A 22,804-nucleotide genomic window follows, 5' to 3' on the forward strand; every position below is an offset into this window, starting at 1 on the left:
CAGTCAAACAGACAAACTGAGCGAGGTTCATCATAATGACAATGATACATAAAGTGTGATCATGAGACAATACGTCTCTACCATTTATCTGGTGCTCACAGCGTGCCGACACATTTTGGCTGTTGTCATTTGTAACATTTACAGTAATGCTATAAACATAGTGGAGATTCTCATCACTGTTTTACAGGTGAGGAAGCTCCAGGAGGTGAAATGACTTCTTTCAAGTCACAGAGCTACAAAGTGGAGGGGCTGGATTCGCACCCAGATCTGACCCCAGTGCCAGGGATCCAGACCACTACTCAACATGAACCGGTTTTTGGCTGAGAAAGATGTCCCCAAATATCTTCTCATCACCTGTTTCCCCAAACAGAAACGTGTTCTAACCTTGGTGTCAGCTTCCCTCTATTCCTTCCTCCTCCTCCTTGGTCTCTCTTGGAGTCCAAGATCCCCCAGTCTCTCCATCCTTCTCCTGGTTGTTTCTCCCCACACCTATTCCCTAAGGTCTGTCCCTGTGCAGTTCCTGTTGAGTTTTGTGCCGAGTCTCTCTTTGGTGTCTTACGTAGGAAGACAAAGGATCTGGCACAGCAAGGACTTGGGCCAAGGGAGAGTGTTTCAAGAGCCAAAGATTAATTCAAAAAATGGGTAATTCCTACCCGTTTGGAAAGAATCTTTGAGATTTTTAGTCTGATTATAACATTGTTATGATGAAAGGCCTCGGCCTCAGAGAAGAGCATGACCTGCGGAAGAGCACACCGTGTACGAGAGGAAGGGCTGACACGGGGACCCCCTGTCCTGATGCTCTGTCCCATGCTCTCTCCCCTCCCCCATAGCGCCCGCCATCGCTTCATGCTGGGACGAGGAGGGTAAAGGCTCAGGAATGGCCAGAGATATGTCTGGAAGACCTAGAAAGAAGCAGGGCTTCCCCCAGGGAGTCCTACTGAGACAGGAAGCCCCAGACAGTCTGTGTAGGTGAAGGGGAGCAGGCAGGGAGATGGCTGATTCGAAACCTAAAAGACTGGGGTTGGAAGGAATTCTAGAATGTCAGTTGGTCAAGTAGCCCAGGCAGGTGGCCACTCAGCCTCTGCTGGAATGGGGAACCCACTCCCTACAAGGCAGACGACTCCAATCTGGTACACAGAGCAAGGCGGGCTGTGGGGTACAGAGGGCAACTGGGGGTTCTGGGCTCAGGCAAAACTGGGTTTGAACTCTGACCTGTGTCAGTATCTCTGGGCAAGTGACAATAGTTCTTTGAGCTTCCATTTCCACATATGCATAGAGGGGATAATAATACCTTTGTCGATGACAAAATGGCTACAAATTCCTCTCCCTCTATCTATCTACACCTTCTGGTAATACCCTCCGCCCCACTGATTCTGGGCTGGCCATGGGACATGCTTTGGTCCACGGGGCATTAGCAACGTGACACAAGCAGGGGCGCTGAAAAGTGCTTGTTTGGTGGGGCTTGCCCGGAGCTGCTCTTGGAACCTTGCGAGCGCCGCTGTGTGAACAGCCTGCTTACTTATGACTCTCAAGTGTGTGTCACAGAGCTGGAGGTGCAGCAGGCACTCGTACGTGACAGCTGTCATTTCCTCCTCAGGTTCAACTCCTCCCTTTGAAACACGTGCTCCTCCAACAAATATCCAGCGAGTATCTGCAATGCGCAGGTATTGTCCTGGGCCCCAGAATGAACGAGAAAGACAAGGTTCCTGCACTTCTGGAGAGAAGGAATAAACAAACCAAGGTAAGTTCAGAGTGAACTGAGTGCCAGAGGGGCAACAGAACAGGAAACAGGATAAAGAGTAACGGTGAGGGCAGGCCTGCAGGAGAGGTCAACGTGAGCCCCGGATCATGAGAAGGATTGGCCTTGAGAAAGCCTGGGTGAAAAGCTTTCCAAGAAGAGGGAAGAGCCCTTGGGATACAGTTTAGCACGCTCAAGTAAGAAGAAACAGGACCAGTGTGGATGGCACGTGGGCAAGTGAGGGGCAGAAGGAGAGGAGGATTTGGGGGCTGGGCAGGTGCCAGGTCCTATGGGGCCTTCAAGGTCACGGTGGACGGCTCTAATACTATTCTAAAGACAATGAGAAAGCATCATGTGACCAGATTAAGATCGCCCTGGCTGTTACATGGGGAAAGGAGTACCTCTCGCTCTCTAGAACGATGCTTTCCAAGCTTCAGCTGGCTCAGGATCACCTGGGAGCCTTATTACAACACAGATCCCTGGGACCCACTGTAGAGATTCCCGTTCGGCAGGCCTGGGATGGGGTCCCTGTATCTGTGTTCTAACAAGCTCCCAGAAGATGCTGTGCTGCCAGCGGAGGGATGGGACCTACAGGATGGGACCCCATTAGCTCAGCTCATGTTCTCCTTCCCCTGCTTGCAGAAAACAGAGAGAAGGCCCATCAGCCACGTGATTCCCTGGAACTGTAGCTGCTACTTCAAGGACTTCTTCCAAGGAGCAGGAAACAGAGCAAGCGTCTCCCGGCCAGGTGGCAGGGATGCTGCAATCAGCATCCCTCCTAACCAGCCCGCTCCGTCCTTTCAACCATTCTCGTCCGCTGCTGGGATGGGAGGGAAGCTTCCTGAGCGAGCGCCTGGGCGAGGAGCCGCCCTGCCAGCTCCACAGCTGCAGCAGGCAACGTTCATTCTTTCCGAACGGAATTCTAGAGGGAGCTGGGCACGGGAGCCTGCATGCTGGCGCCCCTAATTCGTCGTGGCACTCACGTAGGGCCTACTTCTGACTCAAAGGTTTACAAACACACCCGAAATGTTTCCTCAATTAAAAATCAATCCAACAGGCACCAGTCAGCCTGCTGCAGCGTAATTGGGTATGTGGGATGGTGGCGTGGAAGGAGGAATTTCTGCCGTCTTCATCCACCTGTGTGGCTGCTTTATAATTTCTGATTATGTCCCGCTAAGTGTCTCTTGCTAGGGTGTGGAATTCCTTGGGTTCTCTGAGGTATTGTTTGGATGGCACTACTTGTCACAGTGCGTTAGGGGGAATCACACGCCTGCCATGCTGGGGGATGCGTGTGCCCTGAAGGGAAGGCGTCTGAGGTTAGTGTTTGCAGCAGATGTGAGAGGTGCCGGGGCTTTCTTTTAAGCCGGCTGGGAGGGGAGGTCCTGCCGGGTTTCCTGCAGCCCAGGCTGGATGCTTCGGGGTGGCCGCAGAAAGAGGGGCTCTGTCCTGTCTGTATTCTTTTGTTAATAACAAGTGTATACATAAGGATGGATTTGAGTTGTTAATAATTAAAAATTTTTGTCTTCTAATTGTTTGTAAATTCCAGGTAGCAAATGCCATAGCCAGCATAAAGGTGAAAAACATTAAGGAAAGTGTGCTAATATTCGTGGCCCACTTGCTAATCACTGGGCACTTTCCAGCGTCTTATTTTATAAAACCCAGACAGCAATCTGTGAACTTGACGATATTATTGCCACTTCATAGGTAAGTAGAGTGAGGCTCAAATAGCCTGAATAACTTGCCCAAATTCACACGGTTAGGAAGTGGTGCAACTCGACTTTGAACCCAAGTCTTCCTCTCTTTTTTTCCCCCTACATCACTTTCTCTCTCCTAAATACCTACCACGTGCAGATGCTGTGGTCAGAGAACACAGACCTAGCAAGTACTGACTGAATGTAAATATGTCCCAGAGCTTTCCCAGAGAGTCTCACATTTTCACCTGAGTTTGCAGGTAACCACTGGCTACTGATCTTCACGAGGAATATCTTGGTGACAAACTGAATGTACGAATAGCAGTCGTGAATGTGACCAAGGAAAACCAGGATGCTCTGATGGGAACCTGGGATCACCTGGAGCTCACTCACCTGGCCAGGTCATAGTATGTGGACTTCAGGTGCCTCGTCTGAGGGGACTGAGATACATTTATGCTGCCTGGAGAACAGAAGACCAATCTAGACCATCATGCAGCACGAATATCAAGGATTAGGTTTTGTTTTCATTTTAAACGGCATAGAGGAGAAGGAAAAATAAATGTGAAGAGCGACTGTTACGGCGGGTGACTTGCTGTTGTGCTTGGTGGGGAAGCACGTGCACACCCAGGCTGATAAGGAAGGGGAGGGGTGACTTGGGACACCGGTCTAGGCCAGTCCCCCATGGAGCTTCACTGGGGAGCTTGGCAGGTTTGAGCTGGAAGGGCTGGCCACCTCTCCCGGTTTCCCCAAGCCCTGCCCACCTGGCCGAGATCTTTTGCTCTCCTCACCCTCACCCTAGGCACAAGCACCTAAGCTCTAACCGTGTGTGCCCCAGACGGCCCGGCACCCTCTCCATCCTGTGGATGTGCGGCACGCTCCACCCGGGGGCTGGCGGGGGCTCCTTCTCTCCCTGCGGGCCTCCCGCTGTCAGTCCACGCAGCCTCCCTCGGGGACATACGCTCTCTCTTCCTTCCTCTGCCCCGGCCAGGATGGGGGCTTCTCCTGCAGCATCTCTCTGTCGTCAGAACCTGTTCCCTGCCTGTGCCAGCCAGAATTCTAGGCTGGCCCCAGGACTCCTGCCCCTGCCCTGCTGTATCACCCTGTAGCACCCCCCCCCTGAGTGCGAGCAGAACCTGGGAATACGATGGGATGTTACTCCTGTGACTACGTCATATAACAGACTGGAGAGAGTCTCCTGCTGGCTTTGAAGAAGTTAAGCTGCTATGCCGAGAGGGCCACACGGCTGAGACCTGAGGGTGGCCCCTAGGAGCTCAGAAGGACCCCAGCTAACAGCCAGCAAGGAAACGGGGACCTCGGTCCTAGAGCTGAATTCTGCCAGAACCTGAATGAGCCCAGAAGTGCACTCTGACTCCGAGATGAGACTGCAGCCCAGCCAACACCTGGATTTCAGGCCTCAGACCGCAAGCAGAGAACCTGCTAACACATAGCCAGACTCCTGACCCAGACGCTGTCAAATTAAAAAAAGAAAAAAAAAAATGTGTTTCTAAAGCCGCAACATCTGTGGTGATTTATTAAACGACAATAGAAAACGAATACATGGTCTGAACTCTGAATACACTACATATTCCTTGAAGGCAGGAATAGGGTCTTCTTACGTAGTCCCAGCCCCACAGCAGCCTGACACATGATTGTAATAGATGCTTACATAGTATCTGCTGAGCAATCACGTGAATTTTGGAGATGAGAAAACTGAGGCCACGGGAAGGAAAGACCTCTCCTGAGATGACACAGCAGGTCAAGGACCCAGCTGGTGCCAGAAGCTCTGTGCTTGTCCTTTTTATGCCGTTGGGTCTTTGTTACCTGTTACGGTTAGCAAGTTCTCTGAGTTTCTGTACAGGTGTCCCGGAGGCTGTGCATCTCCAGGAAACCACTAGCCATGAAGCCATTTAATTCTGTGAGCCGTCATTTGCTAATAAGCAGAGGGACCCACAAAGCAAAAAGGAACCTGCTTCCACGGCCGCTCTCAGCACGCATCATTCCCGGTTGCCTCCGGAGGCAAGGTCGCCCTCGCTCTCCCGAACTCCCAGGCTGCTTACTGGCTGTGAACCTTTTCGTGTCCCAGTGCTGTTCCTTTGTTTGTTCACTCATTCTTCAATCACTCATGACTAATCACAAGTGACATTTATTGAACACTTACTAAGTGTGTCAGGTACTGTCCTCAGCACTTTACAGGCGTTAACTCATTTTAATCCTAAAACGACCCCATGGAATCTCATCCATAGGCTGGACAGGCATCTCCAAAGTGGCTCAAAGACAGAATGAGACCATCAAACTCCCTTCCTAATTGTGGGAGTCGAGGGGGAATGACATGAAGGAAACTGGGGCAAGGGGAGCCACCATGGACATCAGTAAATCAAAGAGGAAGCTGGTTAGCCGAGGTGCACAGAAGGCACATAGGACGGCCAGGTACAGAAAAACTGCAGAGCCCTGAAAGGCTTTGAATCCATTCACCTCCTGGCAGCCAGAGAGATGTTTTCAAAAACCTAAGTTACAGCATAAAACTTTGTGTAAATTTCTACAATAGGTTCTCAACCACGTTTAGAATAAAATCCAAATATTTTATGAGTTTCTAATGTTTATAAACTTAACCTCAGGCAACTTTCCTCTCAAGCCCCCTCTCAAGTGATGCTTCAGTCACACTGGTCTTCTATCAGGTGTCTGAATACACAAGGCCCTTCCTACTGCAGGGCCTTTGCACTTGCTATTTCGTCTGCCTGGAAAACTTTTCTCAGCAACTCACATACCTAACTCCTTTTCTCATCCTCAAGTCTCTGCAGAAATGTCCTCTCCTTAGAAAGACCTCTCCTGACCATGCCACCTAAAGAAGGTCCCTCACTTGACATTGATAATATGTGTTTCATTCCTTCAAAGCACTTATCACAATTATAATCATTTGACTTAATTATTTACTGTTTTTATACCGCTAGTCCCATTTTCTCAACGCTGGCTGCACATGGCAAACTTAAAACAATTCAAGGTCTCCACCCCACAAAGATTCTTACTTATTAACTGGTTTGCAATGGAACCTGACCATGAATTTGTTTTAAAAGTTCCTCAGCTGATTCAATTTGTCCCCAGTCAGGGCTGAGAATCAGTACAATGGACCATGAGCCACATGAGGGCAGGGATCACGTCAGTACTTCCTGATACAGGCTCCACGAATGATGCTTGCATCAACACGCATATAAGGAAAACAAACAGCAATTGCTTTCCAGCAGCAATTGTGGGTCCAGCCCATGTGTTTCCCTATAATACACTCCCCCTTTCCTTGAGGTAATTTGAGTAGAGCTCTATTTTTTTTAGAATCAATTCTTCATCCTCAGAAACAACCAGCACCATCAAGAGACAGGAGCCCCTGGTTTTCAGTGCTGGAGAGGGGATGAGACATAAGCCCTATCTTATCAGGCTTCAATGTTCTCAGCCTGTGAGGCCATCTCTCCCTTCTCCATCCGACCGGGTGCAGGGCGGCGGCGAGGCGACTGTGTGGGGGGTGAGGGCCCGTCTGCTTACCTGTCCATGGAGAGCTGAGCAACCAGGGTGACGTCCGTGTTGTCTGAAGCGGGCTCGTACTCGTAGTGCAAGAAGTACAGGTGGGTTCGGTGGACGGTGAAACGCTCTCGACGGAACTCATAACACAAGTCGTCCTCATCCAGCTCAGACAGCTGCTTCTGGAGCTGAAAGGTAGGCAAGAGGGCTTGGAAACAAGAAGAAGATCCCCGAGGGGGCCTGCCTGTTTGTTGTGCCCTGTTCTCCCCTGAGTTTGTTACCCATTGGACCTTATTGACGGGCCAATCAGAGAAGGACAGGATCCTGTTGTCATTTTCCTCTGCAATTTAATCTGATTTCAAAGAGGTGATGATAAAGGGCAGCTGCCTCACCCTCTGAGGAATGAGACCCTCTGAGCTAACAGTGATGGTGGTGGCACTGACAAATGTATAAGCAACCACAAAGTCCTTATACAAAACAAAAAACGTTTTCCTTAATGACCCAGCACAACAATTTCAAATAACAGGGGGAAACTGTCTAAGAACAGAGTAACGGAAACCAAATGGAACAGTACCTTTGTGTGACCTGATGCTTTTCTCTCTCTAGAGCTACAGATTTCAACCTCTGTACCAGGTATTGGAAAGAAAAACAACGCAAACCCATAAACAAAACAAAACACCTTTTCTTTTAATTTCATCCAAGTTTAATCAGTCTCAGTACCCACTCTTTTTCTGCCTCTCTTCTAATGCTCTGACGTCTTTTACTTTATTAATCTGCTTGTAGGAGTTCTTTACTTACCTCTCCTATTCTCCTTCCTACCCAACTAGTGAAAGAGTGAGCTGTCCTGCTAACAGGGAACTAGGAACTTAGCATTTCACATAAGCAGATGCAGATATACAGGTTTCCAGATCTGCCTTATAAGCAGCTGCCCGATACACAATATCCCTCGCAGGCAGGTGTGATTGACTATGCTTGCCTTATAGGTGAAAAATTGCAATGAACGAGTAAAAGAACTTCGACAGTTACGGAAATTCAATCAGTGGATGTGCGGTATTAGAATGAATGGGCTGGGAATAGGCAGGAGAGAACTTTTTCGGGTGATGGGAATGTCTTATGTCATGATCAGAGTGATGGTTATTTGGGTGTACACATTTGTGAAAATACACGTACACTTAGAACGGGTGGATTTATCATATGCAAATTGTATTTCAATAAAACTTATTTAAAGAAAATAATAATTTGCCAAAGGTCACATGGTTGCTCCCAATATTTCTTCTGTTACATGAACCTTGTCTGTCACATGATGACATATAGTTGAATATAGATTAAACTTTACATGACTAGAGTGATTAAGAGCTGAATGCAACAGAATACTTTTCCAAAAAGAAGATATATATATATAAAATCTCTAAAACAACAAGAAAATATATTCACTCACTTCTTTATGACCTATCAATTAAGACCACTGCCTTGAACTAGGTGATATGCTATGATTATTCTTTTGTCTACAGTTCCAATGATTTTACTGTTAAGGTCAAATGGATTATCCTTCTTTATTCTCTACCAGTAGTTCAAAATCATGGTAAATTTTAGTTTGCTTTATATTAGGACCATGCTGATCTTGTAATTTTTGTGTTTGTATTCCTGAAAAAAGACTTTTAAAAAAATTTGTTGCAGTGTTTTGTTTTTTTTATAAATTTATTAAAAAAAAAAAAAAGACCACTGCCTTGACAGGTTAAGCTATGATATTATTTCTCAAGATGTGTGCTCTGACAGCTGACTGCATTAAATGCTCCCGTTTCTTCATTGCCCCTTCCCCCATATCCTTCCCCTTTGTCATGTGACTTTTGGTGCTGCCCATTAGAGAGGCAAAGCCGATTTCTCTAATCCTTGAATCTGCGCTGGACTTGTGACTTGCTTTGGCAGACAGAATGGAGGGGGTAGTACTGATGCCCCAATCCTGAGGCTAGGGCTCAAGAGGAAGTGCCTGCTTCTTGGGAAAATGCCCGGCTAGCCTGCTGGGGGAAGAGAGAGAGCTGGAGCAGAGTGGAGTCTCCCCAGTTGCCTGTCACGTGAGCAAGCCTGGCCAAGATCAGTAGAGCTGCATCCACAAACACTTCTCACCGTACACCACTGAGGTTTTATGGGTTTGGAGCATTAGATAACAGGTAGGGTCACTGGCATTTTGTGTGGGGTACCTTTTCATTGTGTGAGTCTGTCCCACATACCACGGGGCAGTTGGTTTCCAGGGCCCCGGCCCAATAAACGTTCGCAGGATTCTCCAGACGGCTGTGTACAACTCCAAATGCACCCATATGTTCCCAAAGGCCACTTGGGGAATTGGTTGTGATCAAGTGATCTGTGAGACGTTCTCAGCTATCTTTGACATTTTTAACCTTTAAAAAGGATGCCATCAGGGATACCCTTCAGCTTTTCAAGTCCAATTCGACGTCCTTGCCTATTTGAAGATTCCCTCTATGCCAGCAGGGTAACTACTTGATATGAAGCTAGGAACTGGAACTCTCATTGCACCTAAGATCCTATGAGCCAGGTGACGCCTTCTGGCCTGCAGGACTAAACCCAGGTGTCTTCTGGCCTGCAGGACTAAACCCAAATCCTCACTGACAATCACATACTCTCTCTGACCCATCAATCCCCACACACTCTGCCTTACACCAACGGTCTTCCCTCCGCTCTCCAAACCTGCCTTCCCTCCCACACCTCCATCACTTGGCCCATCTTCCCTCTCTGCCACGCCCTCCCTCACCTCACCCACTCTTCCCCACCTGGGGACATTCTATATACCTTCAAGATTCAGCTTAAATGGCACCTTCTCTGTGAAACCTTTATGGGCCCTGCCAGGTAGGGCTAGTCTATTTCTTCTCTATGCTCTAAGAGTGCTCAACTCATAATTCCACCAAAGCACTTGCTAGTTTGAACTGAAATCGTTTAAGACCAACTTCCCTGGCGAGACTGTGACACTTCACCATTGTCCCCAGCACCGTGCCCACTGCAGGACAGGTGCTCAATATACATGTGCTGTGTGCATGAGAAATACCTGCCGCACACAAGAAGGCTGCAGTCACTGAAGTTAAGGTCTGTCCGTGTCATTTCCCTTTTGTATCCTCTAATGTTATGCATAGAGGCTTGTCATTCTTACGCCCATCATTTGCTCCCATATTTGCAGTTTGAGGGTCGGTGACGGCAGAAAAGGTTGTGTCCAGCAAACAAGCATGTGCCGGGCTCCGTGCAAGGTGCTAGGTGTGCTTGACTTCTTTTCCTTAGAGCCATCCAGTGAGGCATGTGTCAAAACCTCACCTGACAGTTGAGAAAACTGTTTGGAGACCTTGAGATCACCCAGGGAGGTCAAACTTGGGTCTCTGTCCCTGGACCACCAAACTGCCTCTCCAGAAAAGATGCTTGTTTAGCCTCAGGTCAAGAAACAGACACAGGACAGGGACTGAGGTTACTGCTTCGATCCCAATCCTGTCCGTGAAATCTTGGGTGAGTGGGTGAATCATTTAACCCTTCTGGGCCTCAGTTTCCTCACCTGTAAAATGGGGATAATAACAGTAGCTGCCTCAGGGGACGGCAGGAGGATTCCAGGAGATGCTGCATATGAAGAACACAGTGTTTGGAGTGACTCAACAATGTCTCTATTATCATGGTTGTGATCACAATTAGGAAAGGGAGACTCCTGGGCTCCCGGGGACACCTAGGTGGACATGTGCTGAAACGTCACCTGAAGGAGATGGCACGGCAAGGGTCTGGAGGGCAGGGGAAGAGGGGCTGGATGAGGTTGGGTCACCTTCTGTTTCATGAGTGTCAGAGAGAGTCCCGACGTCTTCCTCCTTGAACTCAAATATGCCTGGAAGTGGCAGTGTTGCCTGCCAGGAGGAAACGGAACCAACCGACACCCACCTTCCCTTTCTCACCCACCCTGCTGAAGAAAACAAGCAATTACTGCCCTTTAGAGAATAAATGTCTGTCAAGTTCTTTGCAAAAGCAGGGCTGTTTGGGGGGTATTTGTTTCGTGCTGTATTTTTAGTATGCCAATAAGAGTGCATGGCTTCCAGCCCAGTGAAGAGAGAGGGGGAGCGTGTGAGGATGTGTATGCAGGTCCGTGTGTGAGCACGGCCGGACACACGCGTGTGGAGCAAAGGGTCTTTCTTTGATGAGGTTTCGAAAAAGCTGTTTATCCTCATCACAAGAGAAAGGAAATTAGTGACCAGAACATGAGAAATGCATGTGTTACGGGGTTCTCCCTTCTCCCTTAGCCTTATACCGGCAGTACCCTTAAGTTGAGGAAAATGACATTCCAAGGTAAATAGCTCCAAGAGCCATTTTCTGGAAAGCGCCCATAGCGTGGGCTCCTAAAGGCAGGAACCGTATCCCATCCATCTCTGAATCCCCTGAACCCAGAACACCTAGTGCATCTTGAGTGCCCAGCACGACTCTGTTGGATGCATTCAGAGCCACAGCATGTTAAGAAAGGGAACAGTGACCAATGACAATGCTCCTAGAGCTACCAAAGTATGGCTGCCCTAGCTGGGAGGGTCTACCAGCAGTCCCGTGGGATAAGTAGCCTCCATCTATGAACTTCATGGTACCAATGTGGTTCAATGGCAGCCACATCCCAAGGTCACCTGTGGCCATCACAGGGCTTAACGGATAGGATCTAGGTAACATTGCCATTTACCAACCACACTGGGTACTGTGGAAAGCACAGCAGGTATGAGGTCAGACATAAAACGTCAGAGTCTATTGGACTCTGGACCAAATAGATGCCTTCCTTGAGCTTTAATATTATATTTATTATCAACCTGGTGCTTTGCACCTCTGCTCTAATATAGACTGAGCACCTACTGTGCGCCAGGTGCAGTGCTAAATCAGGTGCATTGCTTTACTAATTTAATTCTTGAGCACAGATCTCCGTTTTACGAAACAGGAAACTGAGGCTCAGAAGGCGCCCATAATCTTCCAGTTACAGCTAGAGAGCAGCGGTCCGGACTGTGAATCCAGTCTCTGGACCTCACACCAGGGACATCTCACAACACAATTACTTCTCTCCTGGCGGATGGATGTGAGGATTAAATGAGCTGGTGGAAGATACAACGCTATGTGAACAAAGCAGGCCATAAAGATGCATATGCAGTTATGATTCCAATACAGCAAAAAGACAAACAAACCCCACACAGAAACAGACCAAAGGGAACACGTTACAATGTTAACAAAGCTTTTCTCTGAGTGGTGGATTCACAGATGAATTTTATTGGCTTCTTTATACTTTTCTGTACTTAAGTAATTCCCTGCAATTTTCTCAAATGAGCTAATGCATGTACAAGTGCTTTGTAAACTGTAGAGTGCTACACACACCTCAGCGATGTTATTATGATTGCATTATGTACCTTTTCAAATTCTAATCTAGGACTGCTTATTGCTGACTGCATGGCTGATATTATCCCAAGGGGGAGACTAGAGCAGCTTGAAACCCGCCTCTTTTTCACCCAGGTAATTTCTCCAGGGAGCTGCGGAGCTGGAAGGCAGGGCTGGGGTGGCTTTTGTGAACAGGGTCTGAAGGCTACCCCCACTCCACACTCCAGCCACGTGGGGAGCAGGGGCTCCTGACAAACAAGTCACAGAAACAAAAGACAGATTCCTCCTGAGATAAAATGCACTTGCTAAATTGCTTCCTTGGGCAGCCAGCTGAGGCACAGGGAGATCTGGACTTAAGGGAAAATGACCTTTACGCAGTTTGCATTTATTTCTTCCCATCCTGAAGGGCAGTGGCCTAGACTAACCTCTGAGCTGCCAGAGATGATGGCTGGTCCTGCCTGAGGACTCAGATGGGTGGGAAGTGTGTCCCTGGGCTCCGGCCTAACGGACTTCTGCTCAAAGTCAAGAAAAACTACACGGAGAGATTATGGGGATAAGTGGACACTGAGGCCTGATTCCTCTGACCCTCATTTTCCACATGACCTTGAGCAAGTCATTTCTCCCAACAGCAAGACAAAGAGTTCCGGCTTCAAGGATCACGTGCTCACTAGGCCAGGTAAGGGCTGAGAGCCCTGCGGGCACTTTCTCACTAACACTCACATGGTCACCCTGGCTTAGAGACCAGCAGCAGTCCAGTTCTATAAAGAAAGCCTTAGCCACTTGTTCAAGGTCACACAATGAATGAACAGAGTAGCCGAGATTCACATCCAGGTGTCTTTCCTCCAAGTTCCTGTACATAATCAAGTCACTACAATGCCGTGTTCATCAGTCTCTGGGGATCTTTCTAGTCTAATGACAGATGGTTCTGTGACTGCAGAGGACTGAATCACGTGCTTCCCTCGGTGGCAGAGATCTTCTGCTCTCGGGCTGAGTTTCCAACCTTCCTGCAGTGCAGGGTAAACCATGTAGCCAAGTTCGCGTCAGTGGAGTGTGGGCAGATTCTGGCCACTACAGGCACCGCTTCTAAGACTGTCTCATGCACAATCTTCTCTTTGTCAGCCAGAGCAAGAGCCCCCAGTAGAGGATGTTCCGTGGAGGGCAGAGGCACGAGATGGAAGGAGTCTGGGCCCTGAACCTGGAGAAGAGCCGCCTGCCAATCAGGAACACCTGCTTGAACTTCGTGTGAGTCATAAACTTCCAGTCTGCCGAGTCCATTTTACAGTTGCTTGTGTTACCTTAACTAACACACCTAGTTGACCTCTTCCAGCCAGTAAGTGATGAAGACAGTACAGCGGACCAAGTCAGGAGTCTCTGAGGCCACCCTTTCTTCTTTCGACACCTGTCCTTTTGATGCTTTAGGACAATGGGTAGAAATATCTGATGGATAAAATAACACTCAGGAGTGTTGCTTTACACTTTCAGCGGCCTGGATATCCATTTCTTCATCCGTTCCTCCCAGTGTCTATATGAGACTGGCAGGGCTGCCCTCTTGCCCCCAGTTGATGGATGAGGAAACTGGAGCACCGGGGATGTGCACAGAAAAGCTGGGGCTCTAAGTCACGTCTCCTGGAACCTAACTCAGGGCTCTTCCCTGGGGTTTCCATGAAGTGGTTAAGTTTTATTAAACCACGTGGACAGGCAGAGAAAAATTACTAGCTCACTGGTTGCCTGCTGTGCATGTTAATCAACAGAGTTCCAGGAACCCAAAACACTGTTTTCCAAGGAAACCAAACCATGGGCCGCTTTCATTCTTTCCTGGGAGGGGAGAAGCCTGGGCCTAGGACCATTCAGTGACGGTTCAGAGGGGGTCTGCTGAGCACTGACTGAGGCTCTGAGGAAACAAGAAAAAGGCATGGTCTGCTCCCTCCCAGCTATAGTCCCTTATTTTATGCCAAGCCCTGTGCTAGGAATGGGGAATGAACCCATTTCTGCACTGAAATTGTTTATACAGTCTGGGTGGGGAAACAGAGAAGCAAGTTAGCAACTGTAAAACTGTGTATTCATAATGCAAACAAAACTCAAGGTCGGGGGGATGTGCTACGTGCTACACGCACCTAAGCTCCTGACCTGTCTTACCTTACTTAGTCCTCATCAAGCCTACCAGGTAGGAACAGTCCTACCTGATTCCCATTTACAGGTGAGAAAACTGAGGCACAGAGAGTCTGAGTGGCCTGAAATCCCAAAGGGAGTATTCCTAGCATCTTAGGTGAGGCAGTCTTGCTCCGGAGCTGTCCTCTTACCTACACAAGGAGCCAGTTAGGGGAGGAAGATTCAGCCAAAAGCAGAAGAGGGCGGGGGCTGCGACTGACAAAGGCACAGGAGAGTCGAGCACCTGGCAGGTTTGGACAGGTGACAACCAGAGCCTAGGCGTGTGAAGGAAGGATGTATTCCTGTGGCCCAGACACACCCTCTGAGTATCTGGACCGTGACTCCCCCCTTTATCCCCCCTCTCCTGGCCACCCAGGCAAACACTGTGATGCTTCAGGCTCTGGAACCTAACACGCCATGGAAAGCCACTGGAGGCTGGCCTCGGGCAGCCTGTGGTAGGGCTCTGGACGCCATCCACCCTGGGCTCCGCTGCCCACTGTGTGATTAAAGAGCTGGTGACATGCGGCTCGCACGTGAGAGCAATAATGCATTCTGGGGTTTCTCTGGGGTACAGCTGTTTCCACAGAGCCATCTGTTCCCTGGTAGATTCTGTTTACATGTGTCTTATTTTTAACTTCTCACTGAGCCACCGTGAGGCCGTTGTCTTTTCTTCTTAGTGAGCTTAGCATCAGGGAATGTGACCCCACAGGCGGCCCATCACCCTTGTGGCACGAGGGGGTTGAACGTGGAAGCCCTCATTTCAGAGGTGAGGCAAGGGGCTGAGAGCAGCTGGATGGGAAGGCATCCAGGACGAGCTTTCTGGCCAATACTCGTAAGGAGACCGCCCGTGGCCTGTAGCCCTTTGCACACCTTAAGCCCTTCAACACACATACCAGCCTGGGCTGGGTTTGTTTACTGACCATTTTACAGGTGGGAAAACTGAGGCTCAGGGAAGGCAAGAGTTATGCTTGAAGGCATAGATCTAGTCCTGGGGCCTGGTTTTCTGATTTTAAGTACGGGGATCTTTCCAGAGTACCACAAATACTTCAAGACAAAGACTTGTAATAGTTCATTGGTTTGACAAAATTTATCGAGCACATAAATTTATCGAGCAGTCTTTCATAGGCATAAAGATATACTGATGAATGAAACAGACAGACATCCTTGCAGTCCCAGAGCTTACATTCTAGTTGGAGAGACAGAACCAACAAAATAAATAAGTCCAGAATATAATACATCGATGGGTGATAAGTGCTATGGAGAAAAATAAAGGCACGAGCTCTGGGAGATGGGGGTGCTGGGATTGGGGTAAGTATTACAACTTTAGATCACGGAGTGTTTTCAGCAGTTGTAAAAAGACTACTCAGCAAGACTGATACCAGTTCCAGAGCTGCCACCAACCTGTCCTCTGATTTCATATCGCTGAGCCTCCGTTTTCTCCTCTAAAAAATAATAATAATAATAACTACTTTGCAGGGTTCGTAAAAGAACACTGTTCGTAAGAACAGTGATATAAAGTAAAAGCAACTAGGAGAATCGCTGAATGACTTGTAGTTCCTCTTATGTTAATTTTAAATAGGGATCTACATCCACTTGAGAAGCATGGCCTCGGTCGGTCTATGGCTTCAAAGTCAGGGCGACCTCGTTTCCAATCATGGCCCCATCATGTAGGAGGTGCTTGATTTTGAGCACGTAACTCATCTCTTCTGAGCTTTGGTTTCCTTCATCTGTGAAATGTGACTCGTAACGCCTCCGTCCCTTGATTGTGGTGAAGATTAAAGTTGCATTTCCCTTTTGCTTTCCCTGCAGGAAATCTCCAATTGTCAAAGGCTAGAAGAAGCAGAGAAAGGTCTTGGAGCAGCACAGAGAGCTCTCCCCATGCAGGAGAGAACAGAATGATGAAGGCCTAGCGCACGGATGCCCAATAGGCTTCCGCATCTCCCGTGTTATTGCTTGGAGACTGTTACTGGTTCTCTGGAGTGCTGTCTTGGTGAGGATCCTGGGGTTGGGGCTGAGCCCAGAGGGACAAATGGGGTCATCAATTAGTGATGTCTGCTGTGGGCATCGGATGAGGGAACTCCAAGTCTGCAGACGCTTGTCTACTGACATGCAATTACATATAAATGTGAAAACTCATTGGTGTCCAGTCTTTTTGCTTTTTTTCACTTTTTAGGTGTTCGCTATGTTTCATAATTTAACTTCTAACATGACAGTGGATAATTCTTTTACCACTGGACTTTCTGACTTCAATACCATTGGTTTTCCTTTTTTTGGCTGCCATGGGAAGGATGAAGAGGGGGTTGAGCCCAGAAAGGGTTGTTCTGAAGCTGATGAAGTGAAAGTGACAGCTGTCAGAAAGGCATCTGCAGAATAGGCAGCAAACAGTCTGAGGCCATTTCCTGCCAGGATAAACAGCATCTTCCCTCCTCTGGCCAATTCCTGCCCCCTCAGCCTACTCAGTGCAACCTTAGTCACTGAAAATTGTAAATTGAGTTTGGTATACTTTGGTTCCTAAGGAAGGGCATGTACTTTAGTACGATTCCCATCCAAATTGGAAAACATCTATAATAACATACATTTTAACGGTTTTGCATTTAGAAAGGTGAGTTTCTTTTATCTGGAAAACTCCCTGAGGTGGAGCAAGGCACTCTTGATGCTAAAGCAGCCTTCTATAAATACAATGCTTGGGGAGAGTTACATGTTTCTGGATAACACGCTGTATGGAAGCTACACTATCTGCCCGGCTGTTGGGGACCACAGGGGGTGTCCTTATTTTTTACTGCACCCAAGGACAGGACTCAGATTAATGGATTCTTTCCAGAAGGGGGGATTTCAACTCAACGTGAGGAAGAATGGGTTAGCATCTGGAGCTTTCTAACAGTGCACTAAGCTGCTGGAGGTGGTGAGCTCCCTGTCTTTGGGAAGATTCCAGCAGAAACCAGATGTAAGCCTGTTAGAGACACTGTAGAAGGATTTTTGCACGGATTAGGGGTTAGAGAATATCCATGATTATCCAGCCGTGTTCTGTGGAGTCCCAGAGTTTCTTGGCTATGCTTGAGCAGCTGGGCTGCTGAGGAAAGGGGAGAGAAATGCTAATATATAGAATCCTAGCTTCCACTGCGACTTCAATCAATTATAGTAACTAATGCCAAGTGAATGCTTATTGCATTATACAGATTAACTTATTGGTTCCAGGGAGAGATGCCCAGACAAACTATGGGACAGGAGTGGCCATGTCCCATCAGCTACTGTCATTCTACACCGCAGCTGGAGCCCGAGCTCTTCCAAACAAAACCATCTTGTTTTGGAGCAAGTACCCCAAACAAAGGCTGGAAAATGGGGTTTGCTGCTTACTGAAGGGTTGAATCCCCCAACCTCCTGAATTCATGCTCCTTCCCGCCCTCTTTTCCTTTTTCTTTTCTCTCTCCCTCTCTCTTTCTGGCACCAAGACCAACCAAATGGCCTCTTCCTCTCACCCGGAGTCTCCTGTTGGAGGAGAAATCTACCTGGGATAGTCTGATCCAGAGCAAATGTGACAGCCCCTCCCATGCTTTATACACAGATTTCTAAGTGACTCTGTAGGTTCATCTCTCTGCCAGGCCTTCCTAGAAAAAAAATCTTAAAATCCCAAAACCCATTCGTGGAACAACAGAGTATGATCAGACAGGTTGGGCACTGTGGTTTGTGATAAACCCCCTTCTCAATGAACACTGTGTTCTGGGTGTCCTGTTTTTGGTGATTTAACATCAATTATCCATGAGACACTATGACAAAGGCATCACTGTCCCCAGTTATTTATCAGATGGTGAGCCAAGGCTCAGAGCATCCACGTGACCTCTCTGAGGTCCTACGTCCACTAAATGAGTGACCTGGGATGACCGGAGAGCTCACACCCTATCATCATCATCACCTCCGTGAAGACGTAATAATACAAAAATGAACCTGTGCAGCCCTCCATGCGCTCACGCTGGCTTCACTGGAAGCCGGGTATGCCATGCTTGTGTTCACCTCTGGTCTCCACTGCCTGTGCTGCTCCCTCCACTCTCCATACCTTCTCACTCCTCCTTATTCATCCTTCGAATATCACCTCCTCCAGGAAGTCTTCCCTGACATACCTACTCTCCCCTTCTTGTGTGCTCTCAAAGCATCACACTGTCCCGGCACTTATCACGCTGGATGGCAACCCCGTGCCTGCCTGCATCCCTCACTAGACAAGCCCTGTGAGAGTCAGGCTTCAATCTGCACTTGCTCCCCCAGGATCACTAGCCCTGTGGCTGGTGACCATTTCAATGACTAATCTGCTGAATGGATGAACGCGTCTTGAGACTCAGACCCTGCCACCAGAGCCCTTTCCCATCTGGGATCTGCAGTCCGATGGAGAGGTCCCTGACTTCCAGTCTTTGAGACGACCACTAACCGTGCGCTTGTCACAGTTCCAATGACCTCCTCCCCAAAGCTGGGAGCGTTCGGCTTTGGGCCAGATACAAGGTCTTACCCTTTTCCCGCTGGCTGTGTTTGCAGATAACACTCAGCATGCTGCAAAGGACCAGGGCTGGAACTCCCCACGGAGACACGATTCCAGGCTGCGATGTTACAGACTCTCTGCCTGCTCCAGCCCCTGCCGCGCCGCCGCGGGCCTGTCAAGCCAGAGGCATCTGACTGAAGCAGAGCACAGGGACCGGCCGTCTCGGTTTATGGTTCCAGCTGCACTTGCTCCCCTGTTCTCAGCGCCCACAAAACAATCCATCTGTCCTCTCCATCCCCGCGGCTGCCACCCTTGGTCAGAGCCCCATCACCATCTTTTGGCCTGGGATGCGGCAACGGCCTCTAAGTGGTCTCCCTGCCTCCAGTCTCACCCTTTCCGTTCTATTCTCTACATGGAGTGATTTTTCTCAAATGTAAATGTGACCACGATTAAAGCCCTTTGGGGACTCCTCACTACCGACAGGATTAAGTCTAAACTCCTAAGCACAGCCCAGGCCCTTCACTCAGCTTCATTCTCTGCCCCTCTCCTGACACGCCTCTGCTCCAGTACAGAAACTACCAGCACGTTCTCTCCGAACTCTCTACTTCTTCATCTGTTCTTCCTTTGTGTCTGGTCCTTCATTCTTCTCTCTTATTTTGTTCAGTTCATTCCATAAACATTTATTAAGTGCTTGTTATGTGCCTGCTTCCATTCTAGGGGAGGGCACCTCAGAGGTGAACGGTACAGGCAGAGTCTCTTATATTTGGGGAAAAAAACTAGGAAAAAAATGACATGAATCAAATAATTGTGGATAGTAGGTATGCGCTGATGAAAAGAAAATATGGCACATCACAGAGAGTGATATTAAGGGTTACCCGAGGCTGTGGGGTGGTCAGGGTGTCCCAGGACTTGGGAAGCAAGTACAAAGACCTTCCCAAGGAGGGTGGGGGGAGCCTGGGGTGTAGGAGCAGCAGAAAGGTGGTGGATGTGGGCTCAGCATCAAGGGGAGTGTTTGGGGGGACACCTGAGGTGAGCCCCAAAGAAGGCTGCTCTCTCCTTCATGGCCCTCCCTGTACCCGGGCAGACTGTCCTCTTGCCACCTCTGACACTGTTCCATGGCAAGCACCTTCTACAGGGCGTGGGCCAGCCTCTGATTTCAACCACGGTGCCCTCCATAGCGCCTGGTAGGTGGCCGTCTCTCACACGTGCGTGTTAAACAAGTAAATGCAGTCACAGATTCCGAGAGGGACAACCAAAGACTTCTCCCCTCTGATGACCCACCAGGGGAAGCTGGTGTGGGAAAAGCTGGTGAGTCATTTTTAAAGGGAGTTCCACTTCGTAAGGCACTGAGCAGCGCGCCACGGGAACTCACCCATACGGAGATTAACTGATGGCGTCAATCTGCAAGGCTTTTTATTTGAGCCTCTTCCGTGGAGGAAAAAAAAAAAGGAGCAGGAGAAGAGTTTATATTTAATGGTTGGGGAAAGAGTGCAGAATGGGCACTCAAACATTGATGATGACAAAAAATACTGATTTGAGGAAAGAGAACGGAAGGAAAACCCAGAGGAACACAGTGTTTGTCGAGACCTCTAAGGGCTTCCCAGAATCTGAGACAGCGGTCAAGTGCTCAATGGTTTTCTTTCCTCTCTTGCCAGTGGTAAAGAAGGGCGGACACTGAGGCAGGTAGGGAGGGTGACACGGAGAAGGGCTGGAGCTAGAGGCGACGCCACTGTGACCTGGGGGCCAAGTGACAGAGAGCAGGGGTGGCCGTGTGACGCCACTGTGACCTGGGGGCCAAGTGACAGAGAGCAGGGGTGGCCGTGTGACCAGTCACCCTGATACAGGGCCAGGTGAGTGTAAGCCTGCAAGAGCTTCCACACACGCCCATCCCTGCCATTGGAGCCTAAAAGAATTCTCCTGACATCCAAGATAAGAATACAAACAACAACAGTAACAAAATAAAATCCTGACTCTTTAACCCACTTCCAGCATCCCTCCAGCCTGCCTCCCGGCTACCTGCCGCTCAGCATCTCCTGTTCTCCTCCTCCCCCAGCAGTCCCGGGCACACAGGCCATCCTTCAGCTCCTCACAGCAAACCTGCCCTACCTCAGGACCTTTGCACCAGCAACTTCCTCCACCTGGAATGTACTTCCTTTGCTGTTCTTTTTCTTCCAGCTTTACTGCGGTATAGTTGGCACACAAAAAATGACACATAATGAAAACATGAGTTTGGATATATGTATATACTCAGGTTACTATCACCACATTCAAGGTAATAAACATAACCATTGCCTCCAGAAGTGTCTTGGTTTTTTTCTTCGTGTGTGTGTGGTAAGAACACTTAACATGAGATGTACACTCTTAAATAAATTCTAAGTGCACAATACCCCGTGAACTAAAAGCACTAGGTTGTAGAGTGGATCTCTGGAACTTACTTATAACTGTACCTTTATAACCAGTGACCATAGCTCCCCACAACGCCCTCTCCCCACCCCCTGGCAGCCACCATTCTGTTGTCACCATCTATGCGTGGGACTATTTTAGATGCCTCGTATATTTGGACTTATGCATATATTTGTCCTTTTGTGACTGACTTATTTCACGTAGCACAATGTCTTCCAGGTCCATCCACCTTGTCACAAATGGTAAGATTTCCTTCTTTTTCAAGGTGGAATAATATCCATATATATATATATATATATATATATATATATATATATATATATATATACACACACACACATACACACATATATATTTACTATGTATGTTTACTACATATATATATATATATATATATATATATATATATATATATATATATATATATATATATATATTACTACATTATCTTTATCCATTCACCTATCGATGGTACTTAGGTTGTTTCCATAGCTTGGCTATTAGGAATACTGCTGCAGTGAACATGGAAACGCAGATATTGCTTTGTGATCCTGATTTCAATTCTTTAGGACCCAGAATAGCCAGAAGTGGAATCACTGGATCACATGACAGTTCTACTGTTAATTTTTTGAAGCCCCTCCATACTGTTTTCCATAGCAGCTATACCATTTAACATTCCACCAACAGTGTACAAGGTTCCAATTTCTCCACATCCTTGCCAACTCTTAGTATCTTTTGTTTTTTTGATAATAGCCATCCTAACAAGCACAGGAAGATATCTCATTGTGGCTTTGATTTGTATTTCCCTGATCCCTTGCTCTTCCAAGGCTGTCTCTTTCTTGAATTTGGGTCTCAGATGAAATGTCACCTCCTCAGAGAAGTCCTCCCTGACTTCATATGTCACTATGTAGCACCTGCCACTGGCTGGTAATTTTTCCTGATAGTTCGTCTAGTTATTGTGTCTCCCCCACTAGAATATCAATACCATGAGAGCAGGGACCACTGCCCTTATTTACCTATGAATCCTTAGTGCTCAGAATAAGAAGGCCTTCAGTAAATGTTTGTTGACTGAATAAACCAATTACTTCTGTGTCTAATACTAAGGGTCAAGGAAAGGGCAGGGAGCAAATATTTATCAAGCACCTAACATATGGCAGATGCTGAGCTAGGTGCGTTACATGCAGTTTCTCACTTAGTCTCAGAACAGCCCTATAACCGTTTTTTCTTATCTCTATTTGACAGCTGAGGAAACTGAAGCACAGAGAGGTTGAGTAACTTGCCTGAGGTCACACAGGTGGAAATCGGAAGGGATTACAGCCAAACCCAGGTCAGCCTGACCCCACATGCCCTACCTTTTCCACTACAGTGAGCTGCTGCCCCACATCCTGCTCCTCAGAACTTCCAATCAGTCTCAGTTTTGCTCCTACATGTTGTGTGACCATGAGCAACCTGCTTAACCTCTCTGTACCTAAATGT

The 22,804-nt window shown here is 48.1% G+C and overlaps 1 protein-coding gene across 5 annotated transcripts in view; it reads right to left on the reverse strand.

The window, feature by feature from the left end:
• Window positions 1-22,804, reverse strand: part of LARGE1 (LARGE xylosyl- and glucuronyltransferase 1) — a 596,040-nt gene that overhangs the window by 32,584 nt on the left and 540,652 nt on the right. For all 5 annotated transcript variants that reach the window (XM_082348930.1, XM_082348932.1, XM_082348931.1 and 2 more), the window contains exon 11: window positions 6,961-7,124. In XM_082348930.1, coding sequence (XP_082205056.1) covers window positions 6,961-7,124 — 164 coding nt within the window. The remainder of the gene's footprint in view (window positions 1-6,960; window positions 7,125-22,804) is intronic.

Source organism: Balaenoptera borealis (genome assembly GCF_965194805.1).
Source record: "Balaenoptera borealis genome assembly, chromosome: 13".
In the NCBI taxonomy this organism is placed as follows: domain Eukaryota; kingdom Metazoa; phylum Chordata; class Mammalia; order Artiodactyla; family Balaenopteridae; genus Balaenoptera; species Balaenoptera borealis.